Source organism: Callithrix jacchus, chromosome 4, assembly GCF_049354715.1.
Source record: "Callithrix jacchus isolate 240 chromosome 4, calJac240_pri, whole genome shotgun sequence".
NCBI classification, from domain to species: Eukaryota; Metazoa; Chordata; class Mammalia; order Primates; family Cebidae; genus Callithrix; species Callithrix jacchus.
The window spans coordinates 123,606,300-123,626,114 of record NC_133505.1 but is presented as its reverse complement, the minus strand read 5'-3'; the positions used below and the strand labels follow the sequence as shown (position 1 = coordinate 123,626,114).

Genomic DNA, 19,815 nt, shown 5'->3' with positions numbered 1-19,815 from the left:
TGAACTTACCTTTCCTCATCTGTAAAATGGAGCTGATAATATCACTTCATCTCTTTAGGGTGTTGTGGACTCAGTGAACTGAAACAAAACTGTGTAAAGCCCCAGTACAGTATGTTATAAATAAAAGGTGCTCAACCAATATAAAAATTCTTTCTTTCTTTTCTCAATGGCTACTGTGTAAAACCACCTCACAAATTCTTAAGGGCCTCTTTCTTTTGGATCAGAGTTGTTTGATTAAACAATGAAATTGCCAGTGCTGAACGTGAGACTTCACAAAATATGTAAAAACACTCCATCCTAATGTTTTGCTCAGGATGGTCTTTAAAGGGACCCTCAGCTTCTGGGAACAGCTGTGACCAACTCTGCTGTCCTGTTGCTCCTCATGTTCTTACCTTTTCTCTGCCTCCTATAAGGGCCAGTTCTCACTGTCTGTTGGTCTTCAGAAGAATGAGCCAATTCACAGGAACAGAACCAGTTCTCTCATGTATCCCAAGCTTACTGTGGATTGGTGCCAAGTCCTGAAACTATTGGTGCCAGGTCTGAAAAGTTTAAGACCTGAAATGTTCTTCACTGTTAGAGACGACATAAATGGAAGACTTTGAGCTTGCCTTTGATGATTCTATAAAAAGTCATTCCAGTTATGTGTTTTGAACCCAGCCCTTGTGCTCTTTCCATGTTTCATATAAAAAACAATTGGATTGACTTTGAGGTAGGGTGTAGGTCAATACAAAAGGAAGCAGCAAACCTCAGAATCTCAGATATGATGATAACTTTGGTAGCTGAACTGTCACACCTTCCTTATCAATTTTGTATTCTGTATGTTATCCATTATGGTGTAAGTAAACTACAAACAATGTAAAAGACCAAAAATTAAGAAAATGGAAACTTCCTAGTTAAAAATCATGGAATAATTGTCTTATAGGTTTGGAATTCTGAAGAAAGTTTACTTGTGCAATTAGTAGGAAAAAGATGCTCAGCTCTCTCCTGACCACTGATCATTCACAACTTTCTTGGTGGGCTGAGTTGGTTTGCTCCATGCCTCATTAGGATCACTATAAAACCATGCTGTGTTCTGTAGTCAAATTACAGGAAAGGAATGAGGTCAAGGATAAAGTGTGCCAAAGGACACTCTCTGGAGTTCAGTCACCAAGAAGATCTATGAACCACTAGAAATAACATGTATGTTGTCATGTATATGTTCTATATTTACCATTTTACTGTTTCTTTTGCAGAAAGAGTACTTCAAATAATTCACAGAACCAGAATTTAAGGTGGAAGATGACATTTAATGGATCCTGCAGTAGCATTTGCACATGGAAATCCAAAAATCTGAAAGGAATATTTCAGTTCAGAGTAGTAGCCGCAAATAATCTAGGGTTTGGTGAATATAGTGGAATCAGTGAGAATATTCTATTTGTTGGAGGTATGTTACCATGTCTTCCTACACGCTAGCTTATTATTTAAAGTTTCAGTAGTAAATATCAGTATGTTCTTAACATTAGCAATAAACAGTGACTAAATATCTGTGTGTGTCACACACACATATTCATATCTTATTATCGAAACTATTAAATTATTTCATTCATGTGATGTGATCTTTCTGAAACATCATTATCATCATGTCATTTTTCTCCCCAATAATAATTAGCTACCCCTTTAATTCCTACTGCATCAATTCCATGCTCATAACTAGGCTTCCAAGGCTGTTCACAATCTGTTCTGTGCAGCCTTATTTTTCTATTCACATTATACCAGCCTCATTACCACTCTCACATTATACACAACAGGCCTAAGACCTTTGTTTCTTCCCCAATAGCTACCTCTTCCACTGCATATCTCATTTTAGTTTATGATATATTGTCTTTCTAATCACATAGGCAGGAAATCTCAGTGCCACATGTGATTTTTCCCTGTATTCAGTCATCAGGTCCTATTGATTTTACCATCTTGATCTCTCTCTAATGAGTTCTTATCTTCCTCTTTCCACCTTGGCTTTCTTAATTTATGTTGTCATTTCTTGTCTGAGCCCTTGGCTTACTCACACTGCTGACAGTTAAGTCTAGTTGAAGCACAAGCTGGGTTACTTAACTCCTTTCTGAAATACCCACAATGGCTCTCCATTCACTGCATTCAGAATCAACTACAAACTTCTTTGTGGCATGTAAGCTGTCCCATAATTTGTCCTCCAATTGTGGCCTATCTTTTCCAATATTTATGTCTGTGCTGTAGCCACATAAGACTGGTAAAGAGCTTTTATGTCACTTGCTCTTTGGCCTTGTGTTTGCCTCAGCCTAGAATACCGGTCCCCACCACCTACCCTGTGCTCCTTAGCTGGGTTTTCCTTTTCTTCGTTTTCTGTCAATTGAAATTCTTCTCGTCCTTCAAGACTTAAATGAACCTATCATAATGCTTAACTGATGCTCCTTAGTCAAATGAATTATTGCATTTTATACACTCACATGCTATATAAAACTTATATTATTCTTATTTGTATTAGAGTTACTTGTCTACAGAATCATTCTGATTTGTATTACAGTTGGTTGTCTACAGAATCATTCTTATTTGTATTATAGTTAGTTGTCCATAGTTAGTTGTATACAGAGGTTTGCTTCCCAGCTCAGCACACTTTTTCTGAAAAGAACCAAATAGTAAATATGTTAGATTCTGCAGGCTACATCTGATCTCTGTTCTTCTTTTCCTTTTCTCTTCTTCTTTTTACAAATAACACTTTAGCGATGTAAAACTTATTCATCACTAATATGGGGTACAAAATCAGACTATAGCTAGATTTGGTCCTCATGCCATAGTTTGCCAGACTCTGGCCTACATGTTTGTTTCCTCTACAGGACTAAAACTACCCAAGGGAAATTACCATGTTTATTCCTCAGTTTAATATCCATGAAATTGAATATGTATGAAGATATTATAAAAAATAATAACGTCAACTATTTTGATATGAAGACTGAGATTTCTTGGCTCTAAATATATTAAAAAGATATACATGTGTGTCCTCAGTGATTTTAAAATAGAAGATTGAATGGGTATATTCCAGTAGTTTATTGGTAGACTAGTTCTCTGAAAACAAAAAAAACACCTTGATTTTGGTTTCACATGGCATAAGTATTCTCTTTATGGATGCTTTCAAGCTACCAACTGTCTAGCAAACAACTGGCTTGCAAAAATCCAGTAGTGGCTAGCTCTGCCATATTACTCTGTGCTTAGGTAGAACTGGGGCTACTTAGCTTTAATCTATGAATTAATTTCTTTTTCTCATTTTTATCATTAGATGATTTTTGGATACCAGAAACAAGTTTCATACTTACTATTGTAGTTGGAATATTTCTGATTGTTACAATCTTACTGACCTTCGGTAAGTATAATCAAATTTTAAAAATAAGCAACAAACTGTTTACTTAATCACACCGGATTGGTTTATCTCTTAGTTGATCTAACCTCCCACATGAAATATTGCCTAAGTTAATAAAATTTACAAGGTTACCTTTGGTTATACATTCATAACTACAAACTTCTGTGAATTGTTTTCTGATATAGGCATAACTATTTTATTAAAAAATATATATGTACATTTTATGGTATACTTTAGATAAAACTACTTACAAGGGCACCAACTTTTAGCTTTCTTTAAAACCTTATTTATTTCCAATTGGCTGCATACAAATGTTTTGTGGCTTATAGTTTGAAATAAATAAAAGAAAAATAACCCTCGGTACAGAAAAAAGTATAAGATTAATGGGAGGCAAGTGATAATCTTTGGTTGGGACAGTTTTTGGTTTTTTTTTTTGAGACGGAGTTTCGCTGTTGTTACCCTGGCTGGAGTGCAATGGCGCAATCTCGGCTCACGGCAACCTCCGCCTCCTGGGTTCAGGCAATTCTCCTGCCTCAGCCTCCTGAGTAGCTGGGATTACAGGCATGCGCCACCATGCCCAGCTAATTTTTTGTATCTTTAGGAGAGACGGGGTTTCACCATGTTGACCAGGATGGTCTCGATATTTTGACCTCGTGATCCACCCGCCTCGGCCTCCCAAAGTGCTGTGATTACAGGCTTGGGCCACCGCGCCCGGCTGATAGTTTTGGTTTTTAAGCAGACAGACTGGTTTGGAATGAGTAAGGCCTCTATTGCAGAAGATCCATCTCTGGCTTGTGGGATCCACTCTTGCTTTCAGACATCTGATTTGCTTATTTCAAATCCCTGCTCATTTACAAATGACCAGGAAAGCAGAAAAATTAGGTGAGGTAGACAGGTATTTTTTAATAAGAAGATATACTTTAATGATGATAAAATTCCTCAAAGGAATGGTCAAGTATTGGACTTTTAGTTATCCTGGTGATCATACATTCTTGTTATTTCAGTTTCAGCATGAACATTAATAGCATTTTCTTTCAGTCCTCAAACTGTCCAGGTTTGGCTTACAAGATATATGGTCCCCTCTCAATTGCTAATATTGAGAGTTCCCAACACACTGAATCATTAAAAGAAGGGCATGATTCTCACCAGAAAAGAACAGTCAAACACATATTAAGAAAGTTGTGGCTTATTTTGTTCACCAATAGGGATAAGCTACAAGGGAAAGTTGATGGAAAAGTCACAAACATAAAGTTGAACTCTCAGGATAAAGAAAGCCAACACTTTACCGTGTCCTAAATCTTTATTTTTTTCTGCAAACTGATTAGAGTCACAATCTATATGAGAGCACTTTGAGGCTTAATTTGAGATTTTTTTTTTCCAAAGGTTCCACCCAGACAATATGTGAAACTCCTTCAGCAAACTTGGAAAGCTAAAAATTTCAGCTGACCCTGCCAGGATTTTAACCTGTGGTTCCAGAGAGTCTAAGTATTGCACAGCTGATGTTTGTGCCACTAAGCCAGCCCCTCCAGAATTACGCATATGACTGCAGTATATTTGGCAGTTGGCATATAGGCTTGACTGCTTGTCTGCTTTCCTACTGGGAAGGAGTATTACATGAAGAATCCCTCGGCTGACCTTTGCTTGCTTTCTTGTACATCCTCATTGTTTAAACCCATAACTCTAGAGGATGAACATGAGATAATTTCAGACAACCTATTGTGCTTCCAAGACATCCTATGGATATCTGACTTTCTCAGGACTTAAAGGTCTTTATTCCTGTTTGAAAATTCATGAATTTTTGAGTCTAGCTAAGCTAATTCAGTTCTTTGCTTTTAGCAGCAGTGCATGTGGTTTTGCTAGTAAGAGTGTGTGCGTGCATGAGAAAAGATTGAGTCGTTAAAATAACGGAAAGTCTCAATTATTTTAAAATTTGTATCGTGCTGAGGGCACTCAACGGTTATACTTATAAAATTAAGACAGTTTTAAAAGTGAGTGTCGACAGCTTTTGCTTCTGATTGGTCATATCTAATGTACATTAGTCTTCTGCTTCTGCTGGGAGTAGAGGGAAATGTAAGCCTGTAAAATACAGCTGTTGGCCTCAGGAACTTGCCATTTAATGAGGGAGGTAGGACATGCCTGTGTGGAAAGTTAAATAGCAAGATATGTGATAAATAATAACAAAAGACAATAGTAGATGAAATAAACAAGACAGTGCATAGGGTGAGCGCTCATGGAGAGGCACCTTTGGTCTTTGCAGTTCAGATATGAAAGATCAGCAGAAATTGCAGAGGTTTCAGAAGGCAACATTGAGGATGTGGGCTTACACTGGGCATTTAAAAGTGAAGCGAAGTGAATTCAGTTCTTTGCTTTTAGAAGCAGTGCATGTGGTTTTCATACTTGTAACATTCTCATGTATGTTACAAGTATGAAAAATTAATTTAGTAAAGGTACTTGTGACCTTTCATTGTGTAGTCCCTCAAATTAAATTTCATGTGAATGAAACTTTAATTTCTTGAGTGTGGAAGCTACTGTGGAATTAAGTTTAGATTTTAATGATCATCTCTCAAAGCACGCTTGCTATTTTCAACTTCTGAGCCAATATTCCAGTACAGATGAATGATCTTACTGGCATAATTATATTTTAATATTAAAAAATAACATTTTCTTTTTTGTCCTAAAACTAATACTGCTTATTATATAAAGAAGACAACACAAATCACTCATGATTCTACAACTAGGGCAGGCAACTGCTAACATTTGATAAGCTTCTTTCCAATACTTTTTTCTACATATTTGAGTGTGCATGTATGAAGAACGAAGATATACATGCTTGTACTCTGCAAAAAAAAAATTGCCATTACACTGAAAGCATTTCCTTTTCTACTGAGGAGTATAACCTGGATATGACTGAACTCAAAAATGTATTTGTTTCACTAATAATTATGTTTGTTTTTATATATTTTGACTCAAGTTTATGGGTGATTTTGACAAATTAGTTTTAATATTAAGATACTTTAATTTGTTTATAACAGTAAGAAATACATTAAACTTTAAGAAGTGAGATTAAAAGTGATGTAGTATGATTTGTGTGCTTTTATAGGGCTTTTTACTTGGATTTAATTAGCTTTTTATGAGCATTTTTTTTTTTTTTGAGACAGAGTCTCACTTTGTCACCAGGTGCCAGGCTGGAGTGCAGTGGCACAATCTCGGCTCACTGCAACCTCCGCCTCCCGGGTTCAAGCAATTCTCCTGTCTCAGCCTCCCGAGTAGCTGGGACTACAGGCGCATGCCACCACGCCCAGCTAATTTTTGTATTTTTAGTAGAGACGGGGTTTCACCATGTTGACCAGGATGGTCTCGATCTCTTGACCTCGTGATCCGCCCGCCTCTGCCTCCCACAGTGCCGAGATTACAGGCTTGAGCCACCGTGCCCAGCCCATGAGCATATTTTAAAATCGAATTATGAAAACTTCTATAACTATTTTATCAATAATGTTCTTACATAAAACATTTAAAATGCACTGTTAACATTTCCAAAGAAATAAAGAAGCAATATTTTACTTTGTAAATGATGTCATTTTTTTCTCTATAGTCTGGCATAGAAGATTAAAGAATCAAAAACGTGCCAGGGAAGGGCCGACAGTGCTTATAAACGAAGATCAAGAGTTGGCTGAACTGCGAGGTCTGGCAGCTGGAGTAGGCCTGGCTAATGCCTGCTATGCGATACAGTACGTAGCTTTGGCCGTCATTATGGAGCACCTAGGCAAAGGGTGGGCAACAGCAACGAGAGTGCCTATGAATTCCGCATTTCCCAGGACTGTCATGGTTTATACCCACTTTTCTGGCATAATTATTAATAACTTCCTCTTCCATTCTCAAATGTGGAATGGATGGCAAATTATGTGGCTATAAGAAAAATACAGAAAAGTCCATTATTTTCCAGTGTTTTATCATGTAGCTCAAAAACAAATGAAAGAAGGAGAAAATAACATGGTTGGTTCATCGGGGGGCAGTGCTTGAGAGGAGAGGAGTTTCAGGAACCTTGTGTACATGGTCAGCCTTAAGTCAGTCTTATTCCATTTCAGAAGGTGTATGATGATTGCCCACAAAACCTTCTTAAGCAGATGAGTTTTGAACTTTTGTTGTCATCATAATTAAGGAAAATATTTAAGTGTCTTAGGCAAAGGTTTATTATATTAGGATCTATGCAAAAAGGAATTACAGGGTCACAGGCCTGGCTTTCAGAAATGTATAATGTAAGGTGTAAAAACAAAGGATTTGAAGTAGACACAAAGGTGATCTAAATCAAGCGTTTAGAGGTGACTTTCCTTTGAGCAAATATCTGCTACTCAAAATTGAAAGCATTTTCCATATAGCATCTTTCCCCCACCTTTTAGTGTTCCAAGTGAGAAACTTGGCTTTCTAAAAGTTAACCTATGGTGATGGGGGTGATATTTTTTGGTCATAGTAAATTTTGTTTTATATAAGATGTCACATGTGTCAAATAGTTAAAAGAAAAGCTTATAAACCCAGATGAATTTGTACTAATTTGCAATAGCTTTTTACACAAATTGTAATCTGAAGAAGTTAATATCTACTAATTTTGACACAACAAGTAACAATAAAAGTCTTGAGACAATGCATACACATGTATGTTTTTATCAGAATTAAGTGGACTATCATGCTCTGTCTGGGTAAAAGGTGGTAGTATAGGAAAGTATATTAGGAACACAAAGCTCCACATCACCATGTCACATAGAACACACAGTGCCACAAAGCAATGAGATATTTCTTTCTCTCTCAAACACAATTACAATGCCAACACGAATTTGTATACCCTATATACATGGCGGGTGGGGAGACAAAAATGTTGTTGTTTTACAGTACTCTTCCAACGCAAGAGGAGATTGAAAATCTTCCTGCCTTCCCTCGGGAAAAACTGACTCTGCGTCTCTTGCTGGGAAGTGGGGCCTTTGGAGAAGTGTATGAAGGAACAGCAGTGGACATCTTAGGAGTTGGAAGTGGTGAAATCAAAGTAGCAGTGAAGGTAATGTGGATCTTAGAACCCCTTGAGACATTATATCCCCATATCTATAAGGACTGACATGGATATAATTATAATAAAAGTTGAGTGCTCTTTGTTGAAAAGAGGACTGGTAGAATGACGAACCCTATCACAGCTATAGAAATCACATTTTAAAGAAGCATTTCTTACATAGGAACACTGTAATCAACAATCTCCAGGGTTTGCATTACCTTTAAGGCTACTGATTAGCTAAGACCTATCAGACAATCATTTTCCTTCAAACATGCCATAAGAGAACCGGAGCTGTAAAACACATTCTTAAGGTACTAGACCAAGGGTTAGCAAACCTTTTCTTAAATGGGCAGATAGTAAATATTTTAGACTTGCTGGCCATACAGACTCTGCCATCATAGTGTCATAGACAATATGTAAATAAATGAGTGTTGCTATGTACCAATAAAACTTTATTTATGAACACTAAAATTTGAATTTCATATCATTTTCATGTGTTATGAAATAATGGTATTCTTTTGACTTTTCAAACATTAAAAAATGGAAAAGCTGCCCGGGCGCGGTGGCTCACGCCTGTAATCCCAGCACTTTGGGAGGCCGAGGTGGGTGGATCACGAGGTCAAGAGATCGAGACCATCCTGGTTAACATGGTGAAACCCCACCTCTACTAAAAATACAAAAAATTAGCTGGGCACGGTGGCGGGTGCCTGTAATCCCAGCTACTCAGGAGGCTGAGGCAGGAGAATTGCCTGAACCCAGGAGGCGGAGGTTGTGGTGAGCCGAGATCGCGCCATTGCACTCCAGCCTGGGTAACGAGCGAAACTCCGTCTCAAAAAAAAAAAAAAAAAAAAAAATGGAAAAGCCATTTTCAGATCATAGGCTATACAAAAGGAGGTGACAGCCTGGATTTGGCCCACAGGCTGTAGTTTGTCAGTCTTGGACTACATGATTATTTATCATGGTATATTGAATGTATTTTTAAGGAAGCACTGGATATACTGTTATATTTGTATATAAAAACTTTCCTTTGATAAGGGAGGATGAATCTTTTATGTCATTGAGCAGTATCCTCGTCTCCGCTTTTTAGAAATATATTGCTTTGAGGGTGAGCTATACAATTAGAAAGGTTGGCAAAATTCTCTCTGCTTCCAAATGATGTAATTCAAAAGTTCTTTAACTTACTCCCACCTTCACTGTTTTAAACAAATGTTTATTTCTCACAAAGCAAGATGACTGCTGGCTTTGGTTCAGGATAGCATGTCAGGTCAGAGCAAGTGTCTTGGAAATTATCTTGGCTATTGTTCATGCTTGCTGCCTCATTGTTCCAAGATGGCTGCCAAAGAGGCAAGCATCACATTTTCATTCAGGCCAGGGAGAGGGGGAAAGATGGTGGGAAATGTACATGTGCAGGAAGGCAAAAGTCTTCAAAGCTCCCTCCCTGCCTCAGCAGTTTTTCTCTTATGTACCATTGACCATCACTGAGTTATATGACCACCCCAATTTCCAATGGAGGCTGGAGAATTTCAGAACACAGTTTTCATTGTTATCTTTGATCAATTGCTTGGGACTGGGAACTTTACCTCCAAGAAATAAATTGAACGCAAGGAGACAGGGGAAACGTATTGAGAAGAACATTTTGAAAATTAAGAAATTTGCCTAAACAACAAAAGTTGGTCTCTTAAAATTCCTACCTGTTGGAGGAACATTGTATAAGTATTACTAGACCTTTTTATCTTGCATATTCTTCTACTAGCAATAACAGGAGGTAACATTTGAAAGGTTTACATAATGCATGTACATGCTTTATCTACAATCTGTTTCCAGCTTTCAGGGTACATATTATAAAACAAACAGAACAATCTCCATTAACCCACTGAGCTCACAGAAGTGTTTGCTATACTGATTCCTGACTTGGTTTTATGTTGCACAGACTTTGAAGAAGGGTTCCACAGACCAGGAGAAGATTGAATTTCTGAAGGAGGCACATCTAATGAGGTAGTTCTGAAATAATTTTCTCTTGAAATGGCTAAGAGGTTTTAAGTCTGCTTGACTTATTTTTAACATCCAAGATGACCTGACATAACAGATCATGCCGAAAACAAACATGGTTCAAACATTTCAATGGAACTACATCTGCAGAGCAAGTAGTCTGTAGAAGTCAATTTTCTAAGCCTGGGTATAGGTACTTCTCAGGCAAAAGGTTCTCCTTTCTTTTATCTTCAACAAGGAGAATGTTTTGCAAGTGACTTCTGAAGCTGTTTGGCTTTTGACATACTTGTGTTCATTTAAACGTGTGATAATGGTCAATTATACCCAGTAAGAAAGAGTTCTCTCAAATGCTATAATGTCAATGAAAATATCCCTTGTCTTAGTAAAGTCGTCTGCAACTTTGAGTTTGTAGTCATAAAAACTGCTCAATCACATCTTAAAGGGAAGACTTGAGGCAGTGGTTGATTTACTTGGTTTAATGCCTTGAGAAAACTGTTTAGCCAAACCTGCATTTCTGAGTTGTTTTCCTGAAAGGGAGAGGATATATTTCATGCCTGTAATGACCCAAAGCACAATGTTTTACAATATCTTTTCAAGGAGGCTACTAGTCAAAATTGCTTTCTTTTCCAAAATATGTTAAATACAAATGTTATTTCTTGTAAAAACCAACATATTTTATCCATACTCATGGCCACTAGGGGTTGCCATATCACCTCCTTAAGGTAAGCACACAAACCAGTATTTGGAAAAGGAAGCGTTAGAGACAGTCAGGGCTTTTAAGGAAACTATTGATAAAGAATTGCTGTACCCCATAAAGAGTCCGAGGGGCTAGGATTCCCACCTCTGTCACATCATCCCCTGTCTTTCCACCTTCCAGCAGGTTTAATCATCCCAACATTCTGAAGCAGCTTGGAGTTTGTTTGCTGAATGAACCCCGATACATTATCCTGGAACTGATGGAAGGAGGAGACCTTCTTACCTATTTGCGTAAAGCACGCATGGCAATGGTAGGCAGCTGGGATCTAAATATTGGTTTCATACTGCAAATGCCCTATAATTTCCTATTAATTTTCTTTAAATTTAATAGACTGCAGTGGTAAACCTTAGAAGACTTCTACAGAAAAAAATTTTTCTATTTCCTTCATGTTAGATTTTGACAGTCAGAACCCATAGTTAACATTCTGGCATTTTCTGATCATGTGAGCTTGAGCCTGCTTTTAGTATTTAATAGGAGAATAAGACCCTCGTTGCCAGAATCACGTTTTTCTGGAGCACAGGGATCATGTGGAGTTGGAAAGCCGTATCTCTATACTTAATCTAAATGCCTGTCTGTCCCAAATTATATTTCCAGTCCTGATGTCTTTACTGAGTACAGACTTGTATGTTCCTCTCTAGCTGACATATTGATTTGGATTTTAGTAGGCATCTCAAACATATTTTGCCCCAAACAGAGCTCTTGATTTTGTACATCCTCCCCTACTCCACCCATCTAGTTCCTTGCTTTCAAATATTTCCCTACATTCATGCTAACAAGCTCTGTCTGCAAAACGCAGCCACAGTCCTTCTTCTCTTGTATCCCTGGTACCTGGAGCAGTGGGTGGGATGTCATAAGCCCTGAAAATACTGTGGAATAGCTGACAGGGCCAGGGGTGACTTCCTGTGGGAACCTACTTTGTACCTTAGATGAAAACACCTGAAATAAGTCAAGTCACCAAAGTTTAAATCTGGTGGATTTAAAACATTTCTTTTTCTATCACAGTAAACATCACATGGCTAAAAATTTAAAATGTGTGACAAAGCATATAGTGAAAAACTGAAGCCCCATGTGCTGCCTCATTCCCACCTCTTGGGCCAGCACATATATTCTAGTATTTACTGCCAAGTTCCTAAATAATCTGCTCATACTGACACACGTTGATTTTTCAATTTAGGGTAAATTGCCCACTATGGAAGAAGAGGATTTAACTCTTTTATACTACCTCATAATATCCCTGCACAACCCCCACCATGCTACTCACAGGAACACTTTGCTTGCCCCATCTTCCGGCAGTTATCACAATTTGTGGATAAACCATCCTTCCAGGTTTGCATTATTAGAACTACTTAGTTCTTATTATTTTTTGGAGCTTTATTATCCAAATGTTATTATTGTAAGTTTTTTCCTTGGACTAGTTTAATAAATACCTCTTTTTTATTTTAATTTTTTATATATGTAAACCCCTCTACTGAATTGTAACACTTTTCTCAATATGGTTAACAATATCAGATGATCCAGTACTTAATTTTTTCTTGGACACTTCCTTCCTGGAAACAGTGTGCATGCCTGTGCTCTAGGATAGCTACACAGCTGCTGTTGCAGGGATTTCCTTCACATTTGCCCTGGGAATTTCCCTCAACTCCTGTCCATGTGGGGCTTTTTCCTTGTATCCCATGATTTTTTGTCTATTTGTTTTAGAAAAGAGAAAGTATGAGAAAGTATGAATGTGCAGCAAAAATCTGCTTTTTAAAAAAATTTTTGAGAAAATGTCCTTTATTTTTCCCTCATACTTCGTTAATAATTTGACTGGACTTTTACATTGAAACCTTTTTTTTTTTTTTTTGAGACAGAGTCTTGTTGCTCTGTTGCCCAAGCTGGAGTGCAGTGGCACGATCTTGGCTCACTGCAACCTCCTCTTCCCTGGTTCAAGCAATTCCTTGTGACAGAAAGTGATCGAATGGCTACTTTTTTGTTTGTTTGTTTTTTGAAATAGAGTCTTACTCTGTCGCCCAGACTGGAGTGCAGTGGTGCAATCTTGGCTCACTGCAATCTTTGCCTCCCAGGTTCAAGAAATTCTCCTACCTCAATTTCCCAAGTAGCTGGGACTACAGGTGTCTGGCTAATTTTTGTATTTTTGTAGAGATGGGGTTTCACCATCTTGGCCAGACTGGTCTTAAACTCCTGACCTCCTGATCCACCCATCTCATCCTTCCGTTACAGGCGTGAGCCACCACGCCTGGCTGGAAAACTCTTCATCTAACAGATAAAGCCATTACATCTTTGTTTCCTAGCTTCTACAATTGCCAATAAGAATTCTTATGCCATTCTGATTCCTGAATTTATTATCAGTAGTCTGTTTTTTGCCTCCTCCCCTTCAAAAATTTGAGGAAACTTTTACCTGTGGTAACTGTTGAGTACTTATAAGAAAAGTAACAGTTACTTTGCTAATCATTCCCTTCAGTTCCAGGATTTTTTTTCATTGTTTCTTTGATAATGAATAAAATTCCTTATTCCCTGAATTTCTCTGTTCTAGAAATCCTGTTATAATAAACTACTTTGTTTCATCTTCTTATTCTATTACCTGCTCTCTCTATTTTCTAGCTTTTGTCATTTTGCTTTCTATTTTGATAGATTTCCTCAACTTTGTCCCCTAATCTTTTTGTAGAATTAAAAATTTTTGTCAACATATTTAAATTCTTCACAGACTTGTTTGTATTTTGACTGCATTTTAATATAATATTCTGGTTTTGTTCACAGATGCAAAATTGTACTCATCTTTTTTTAGGATATTAATTATGTTTTTCAAAAAGTGTTAATTTGCTTCCTGAATTGTCTTGGCTTCCTTGTTCCTCTTTGTTTTGGAATCTGATTCGATGTGAGAATCTTTCTCAAATGTTCAGTATTCTTGGCTGGTTTTACATTTAATCATGAGCCTTACAAAATGATGGGAGCCTATGTGTCCAAGGAAGCTTCCTTTGGTGTTAGGTGGGATCCTGCTCTTCTACTGGGGGTCCTCCAGTGTCAGTAACTGAATCTCTTCCCTGACATATGCCAGTTTAACCTGGGAGGAAATGCTCATTTCTTCTCTGGGCAGTAAATGCCTGATACATCAACTCAGGGCGTTTGGACAGGGCTGGACGTCTCAAGGCTCAGTATGTGGACTCTCACTTAATTTTAATTCTTACAGTGCCTCAGTGTGACTGGTAGTATCTCTGAACTTGGAGTTATTTTGGTTTAGATTTCTGTTTTCTGTCTGTTTCCTATAGACAAAAGACTTCATCTGTGGCAGAGGAATCTATGATTTAGCTAGGCCTTAAATAACCTAAACATTCTTCTTGCTTTCAGTCCTTCTTCTCATCCCTGTATTCAGGGATGCCTGCTGCCTCCTATTCTGAAGACTTTATGGGGTTCCATAGTGAAAAACAGCTCAATTCTTGCCTCTATTTTCTGTAGGCAGTCAGCTTTCATCTCTCTTGGCTCTGCTAAATTACCACTCCTCCATTTGCTTTCCCTCTTCTAGAATGCTTTGTCTGCCATGTCAGTTCTCCTGACATTTGATTTGCCCTTGCGAAATTATGAAAACTTTCCCTGTACTGCCATGCTAGTAGGGTTTGGGGAAAGAGTGGAACTAAAAATGCACACATTCAATCTCTCATCTAAACAATAAATTTAATCTGGATTTGTCTTATTTTGTGGTGGGGCTGGGGGTAAGAAAAGAGAAGAGAGGATAAAAAGGAATGGACTAAAAAATACATGGATCTATTTTTTCCAAATCATTTTGATTCATCCAGGATCCTGATGTTTATAAACATTGGTTCTCAAATGCACTCCCATTGTTCTGCAGCCTTTTTTGGTGGCTGCCAAAGACAGCTTCCAGGGCTTCATCTCCATCACTGCAACCACAGAGATGTCATTAGATGCTGAGGCAGAATGAGGGCCTGAGGGCTACAGGAGCCACCACAAATGCTTGTCCTCATGCTGAGTTCATTTGAGGCCAGCATCTCTCCACATGGGATGCTCAGAGGCACCATACCAGAAGAACAAGCAGAAGCCTTTTTCTCTCTCTCCCTGCATTCAAGGACTGTTTAGTTGGGTTAAATGCCTAAGTATTGACTGCAACTAGGCCCAGAAAGCTTAGTCTAGTCCTTTGCTTTGAGGATTCAGTTTCTTCATCAACAAATGGAATATTTAATCAAAAGTTTCCTAAGTCTCCTTGTCACATTTTTTTTTTTGAGACAGAGTCTTGCTCTGTGGCCCAAGTTGAAGTACAGTGGCATGATCTTGGCTAACTGCAACCTCTGCCTCCCAGGTTCAAGCAATTCTCCTGCCTCAGCCTCCTGAGAAGCTGAGACTACAGACATGTGCTATCATGCACAGATAATTTTTTTTTGTATATATATATATATATATATATATATTTAGTAGAGGTGACATTTCACCATGTCGGCCAGGCTGGTCTCGAACTCCTGGCCTCAAGTGATCTGCCTGCTTTGGCTCCCCAAACTGCTGGGGTTACAGGTGTGAGCTATCACACCTGACCTTAACTTTTGTTAAAAGGATTGTATTAAGATAGAAAAGAGCAAAACAAACAAACAAAAAAACTGTCAAATATGAGTATTCAGTAAATGTGATGCCTTCCAGATAAAATTCAGTTCACCAAATTTTTGCTGGGTGTTTACTATACTGCAGTGAAGGATGTGGCTCTTGAACTTAAGGGACTTGCTACATGGTAGAGATGTAAGTCACACATAAATAATCCACTTAAAGTAGGAAGTAGGTGGACTCAGAGTGCAGTGGAGAATACGCTGTAGAAGCCCAGAGGAAGAAGACATAATTTTCAACTGAGGAAAGCTGAGGGGCTCCATGGAAGAGGTCTTCTGATTCAGACACAACCAAAGCAGAAAGTAGAACAGTAGCTGAACTATACTTTCCCACTGAGTTATGAAAGGCTTTGACTAGGGATAAACTGAAATCAAACTTTAATATGTCTTAAGTGTTTAACAAGAGAAAACAGGTGATAAGTCCAGGGTAGCATCTACAGTCAAGGAAACCCAACATGGAGTGATGAGGTATCCCAACAGGTTGACTCATGGGATATCAGAAGGAGGGAATAGTCAGAGATCCAAGCAGTCGTGCAGGCAGGCAGCAATACGAAAATCTGTCAGCAGGGAACAGGGCACTAGCCACCAGAATGAAATCTGGGAGTAAGACCCCAGGCCTAGAGAAAGTCTTCACAGGTAGAGTAGATTTTGCCAAGAGCAGAGGAGGCTTCTATTTACACAGGAACCAGTGAACTATTCAAGACATCCAGCATAGACTCAGATACAGGTAATGAGACAGTGGACCTGAATAAGGTTGGAAGGGCATTGATTTGGGAGTAAGGTCGGAGCCTAGTTATTAGCTGTAGGTGTGGTTGAACAGGATCATGGCAATAGTGAGCTCAGAACATCAGGATTATTCCTAGTTTGGGGGCAAGAGATAAACTTCTCAGGGGAGGTAGGCAGAACAGCACTTAAGAGCATTTGTTTTTAAGAAATTGAGGAACTTGGAGGTTGGGAATCATTTGAGATACTCAGCTAAGGCTGCGGATAGAAATCAGGAAACAGGAGGACATTCCAGGAGAAAAAATGATAGCAGGAATAAAGAAGACAGGTTGAGAAATGCAGAGCAGGTATAAGGAACTGCAAGTGGACCAGTGTAACTGAAGCACAGATTGAGAAAGGAGAAACCATCGGAAATTGGTAGACTTGGAGAGAGGCTGGTGCAGCCTGAGGGTGCTGTGGAGGCTGTGCTCAGGAATTTATAATAGACTCCACAGGAAGTGGATCACAACAAAGCAAGCTAATGAAAGCAAAGGGGGCCGGAGACATGGGAAATTTTTGAATCCATCAGATTAGGGATGACAAAGACTTGAACCAGGGTAATTGTAGGGCAATGGAAAGAAACGGACAGTGTAGGAATACAGCTTCAGGGCAGGAACTTTGAATTTCCTCATACGGTACTAATAAAAACTGTTTTTTTTCACCTAAAAATCATTGCAGTCAGTACAGGCTCAAGTGTATATTTTTACTGGTTCTCTTAGATGAGAGGAGTAATTTGGAACCTTGAAATAGGGTATTGCTAACAATTTATATGGGGCTTGTATGAGAAACAAGCCCATTGTCACAACTGGCAAACAGAGTGCCATTGGGTCAGTAATTAAACCAACTAGCACTAAATAAGTGATCATTATTGCTACTTATGAGAGCAGCAACTGTTAAGTGCTTGTGTTCTATCAACCATATTATGTAACTTACTTGAATCTTGCAAAGTCAGTATTACTGCCCATTTTACATATAAGAAATTTGCTTAGTGAGTTAAGTAACTTTAGCAAGTTCACACAACTAGTAAGTAGCCAGAACTAGGTTTCATATCTTGATCTGTCTGACCTGACACCTGGAGGTCTCTCCAATGAAAATTCCATATTGCCTCTACTTCCTAAACATAGCCATCATTTATTTATATATATTTTCATAGAAAACATAAGCTTGTTTTCCTCTATGTTTGAATTCTTATAACTAAAAATCCCTTTCAAATATCAGATATATACATGTATAAACATAACATGTATTTATTTATATTCACACATACATGTATATATTTCGTGCAAACTAGAAAACTACCTGTAATTTTTTCTTCATTTCTTACAGTTTTATGGTCCTTTACTCACTTTGGTTGACCTCATAGACCTGTGTGTAGATATTTCAAAAGGCTGTGTCTACTTGGAGCAGATGCACTTCATTCACAGGTACAATTCTCTTCTGGATACAGGGTTATTATGGATATTGGCATAATAGTCACCTGTAGTGTGGGTAAAGCACACAAGATAATTAAACATTTTAATTCCTTCAAAATAGCAATAATTTTAATAAAACATCTCTTTTATCATTCTACTATAAAGACACATGCACATGTGCTTATTGCAGCACTATTTACAATAGTAAAGACTTGTAACCAACCCAAATGCCCATCAGTGATAGACTGGATAAAGAAAATGTGGCACTTATACACCATGGAATACTATGTAGCCATAAATAACAAATGAGTTCATGTCCTTTGCAGGAACATGGATGAAGCCAGAAACCATTATCTTCAGCAAACTAACACAGGAACAGAAAACCAAGCACCACATGTTTTCACTCATAAATGGGAGTTGAACAATGGGAACACATGGACTCAGGGAGAGGATATCACACACCAGGGCCTGTCAGGGGTGGAGGGCAAGGAGAGGGAGAACTTTTAGGACAAACATCTAATACATGTGGGGCTTTAAATCAGGATGATGGGTTGATAGGTGCAGCAAACTACCATGGCACATGTATACCTATGTAAAAAATGTCATGTTCAGCACATGTATCCCAAAACTTAAAGAAAAAAAAAAAGCCTCTCTTCTTTACAGACCTGCTAGGGTTGCCCATTTGATTTCCAGAATTTTATTGTGTTATTATTTTATTAAATATAACTTCTGCCATAGGGATCTGGCAGCTCGAAATTGCCTTGTTTCTGTGAAAGACTATACCAGTCCACGGATAGTGAAGATTGGGGACTTTGGACTCGCCAGGGACATCTATAAAAATGATTACTATAGAAAGAGAGGGGAAGGCCTGCTCCCTGTTCGGTGGATGGCTCCAGAAAGTTTGACGGATGGAATCTTCACTACTCACTCTGATGTATGGTAAGTTTAATGGGACACAGAGTAATGCTGACAGAATCATCAGACCTTAGAGGGGATTTTAAAAGGACATCTAATCTTGCTTTTTTAATGTGAGAAAACAGATGATCAGAGAGATTAAGTGATCTGCCTCAAGCTAAAGTGAGAGTTGGTGGTCATGGTGGGACTATTCCTAGGTCTCAGTAGTTCATGCTCCTCCCTGAATTAGTTTTTTTATGAAATAGATACATTTAATTTAAATATTTTATTACATTCCAAAGATGTAAAAGCATATGACTAACAGGAATTAGGACTTAGGAATTAATGTCCAAGTGTGTGCCCGAATGACTACTATTTGAGAATGTTTGGTCATTAATTTATTGTAAACTTTAAATCATGGATTTCAAAAAGATTAGGACACTGGGGAGATTTGGACATCTCTTTATTATTTGAAGAACACCCCTTATTTTTGTTTGTTGACTCCCAACTTTTGAATAGAACAGCTCAAAATGTAAAGGTTTGTTCAATGACTTTAAGTTGGGCTGGGCCTAGGCAAAATTAGGGATGAAATAAAATGTCTCAGTGCTGCCAATTTTTAGTCATGCCTTCCCTCTCAATGTTTACTGGCACTGTATCCCTTGCAAACTTAGGAGAAAAATGCTGAAATGCTTTTGTGCTCACCCTTATGTGTGTCTGCATGTTGATGTTCTGAAAGTCTAAGATAATGGAGGCCTAAAGTGGGGTTTCAGACAGGGAGAGAAACAGACTATGAGTGTGTGTATACATGTATGTATTTATGTGCGCATGCATGTGTGTGTGCATGTGTTTCTGTGTGTGCATGCATGTGTGTGTGTCTGTTTCTGTGAGTGCATGTATGTGTGTGTGGATGTGCATATATGTGAGCATGCATATGGGTCTGTGTCGCTGTCTGTGTGGGTGCACATGTGCCTCCTCCAAACCTTCCTATCACCCTA

General features: G+C 38.3%; 1 protein-coding gene across 2 annotated transcripts in view; it reads left to right on the top strand.

Annotated features, from left to right (window-relative positions):
- The window catches only part of ROS1 (ROS proto-oncogene 1, receptor tyrosine kinase), a 135,372-nt gene that overhangs the window by 96,798 nt on the left and 18,759 nt on the right, over positions 1-19,815 (top strand). For both annotated transcript variants that reach the window (XM_078370764.1, XM_035296567.3), the window contains 8 exons: positions 1,233-1,423; positions 3,287-3,370; positions 6,960-7,095; positions 8,252-8,414; positions 10,336-10,400; positions 11,272-11,401; positions 17,841-17,938; positions 18,665-18,865. In XM_078370764.1, coding sequence (XP_078226890.1) covers positions 1,233-1,423; positions 3,287-3,370; positions 6,960-7,095; positions 8,252-8,414; positions 10,336-10,400; positions 11,272-11,401; positions 17,841-17,938; positions 18,665-18,865 — 1,068 coding nt within the window. The remainder of the gene's footprint in view (positions 1-1,232; positions 1,424-3,286; positions 3,371-6,959; positions 7,096-8,251; positions 8,415-10,335; positions 10,401-11,271; positions 11,402-17,840; positions 17,939-18,664; positions 18,866-19,815) is intronic.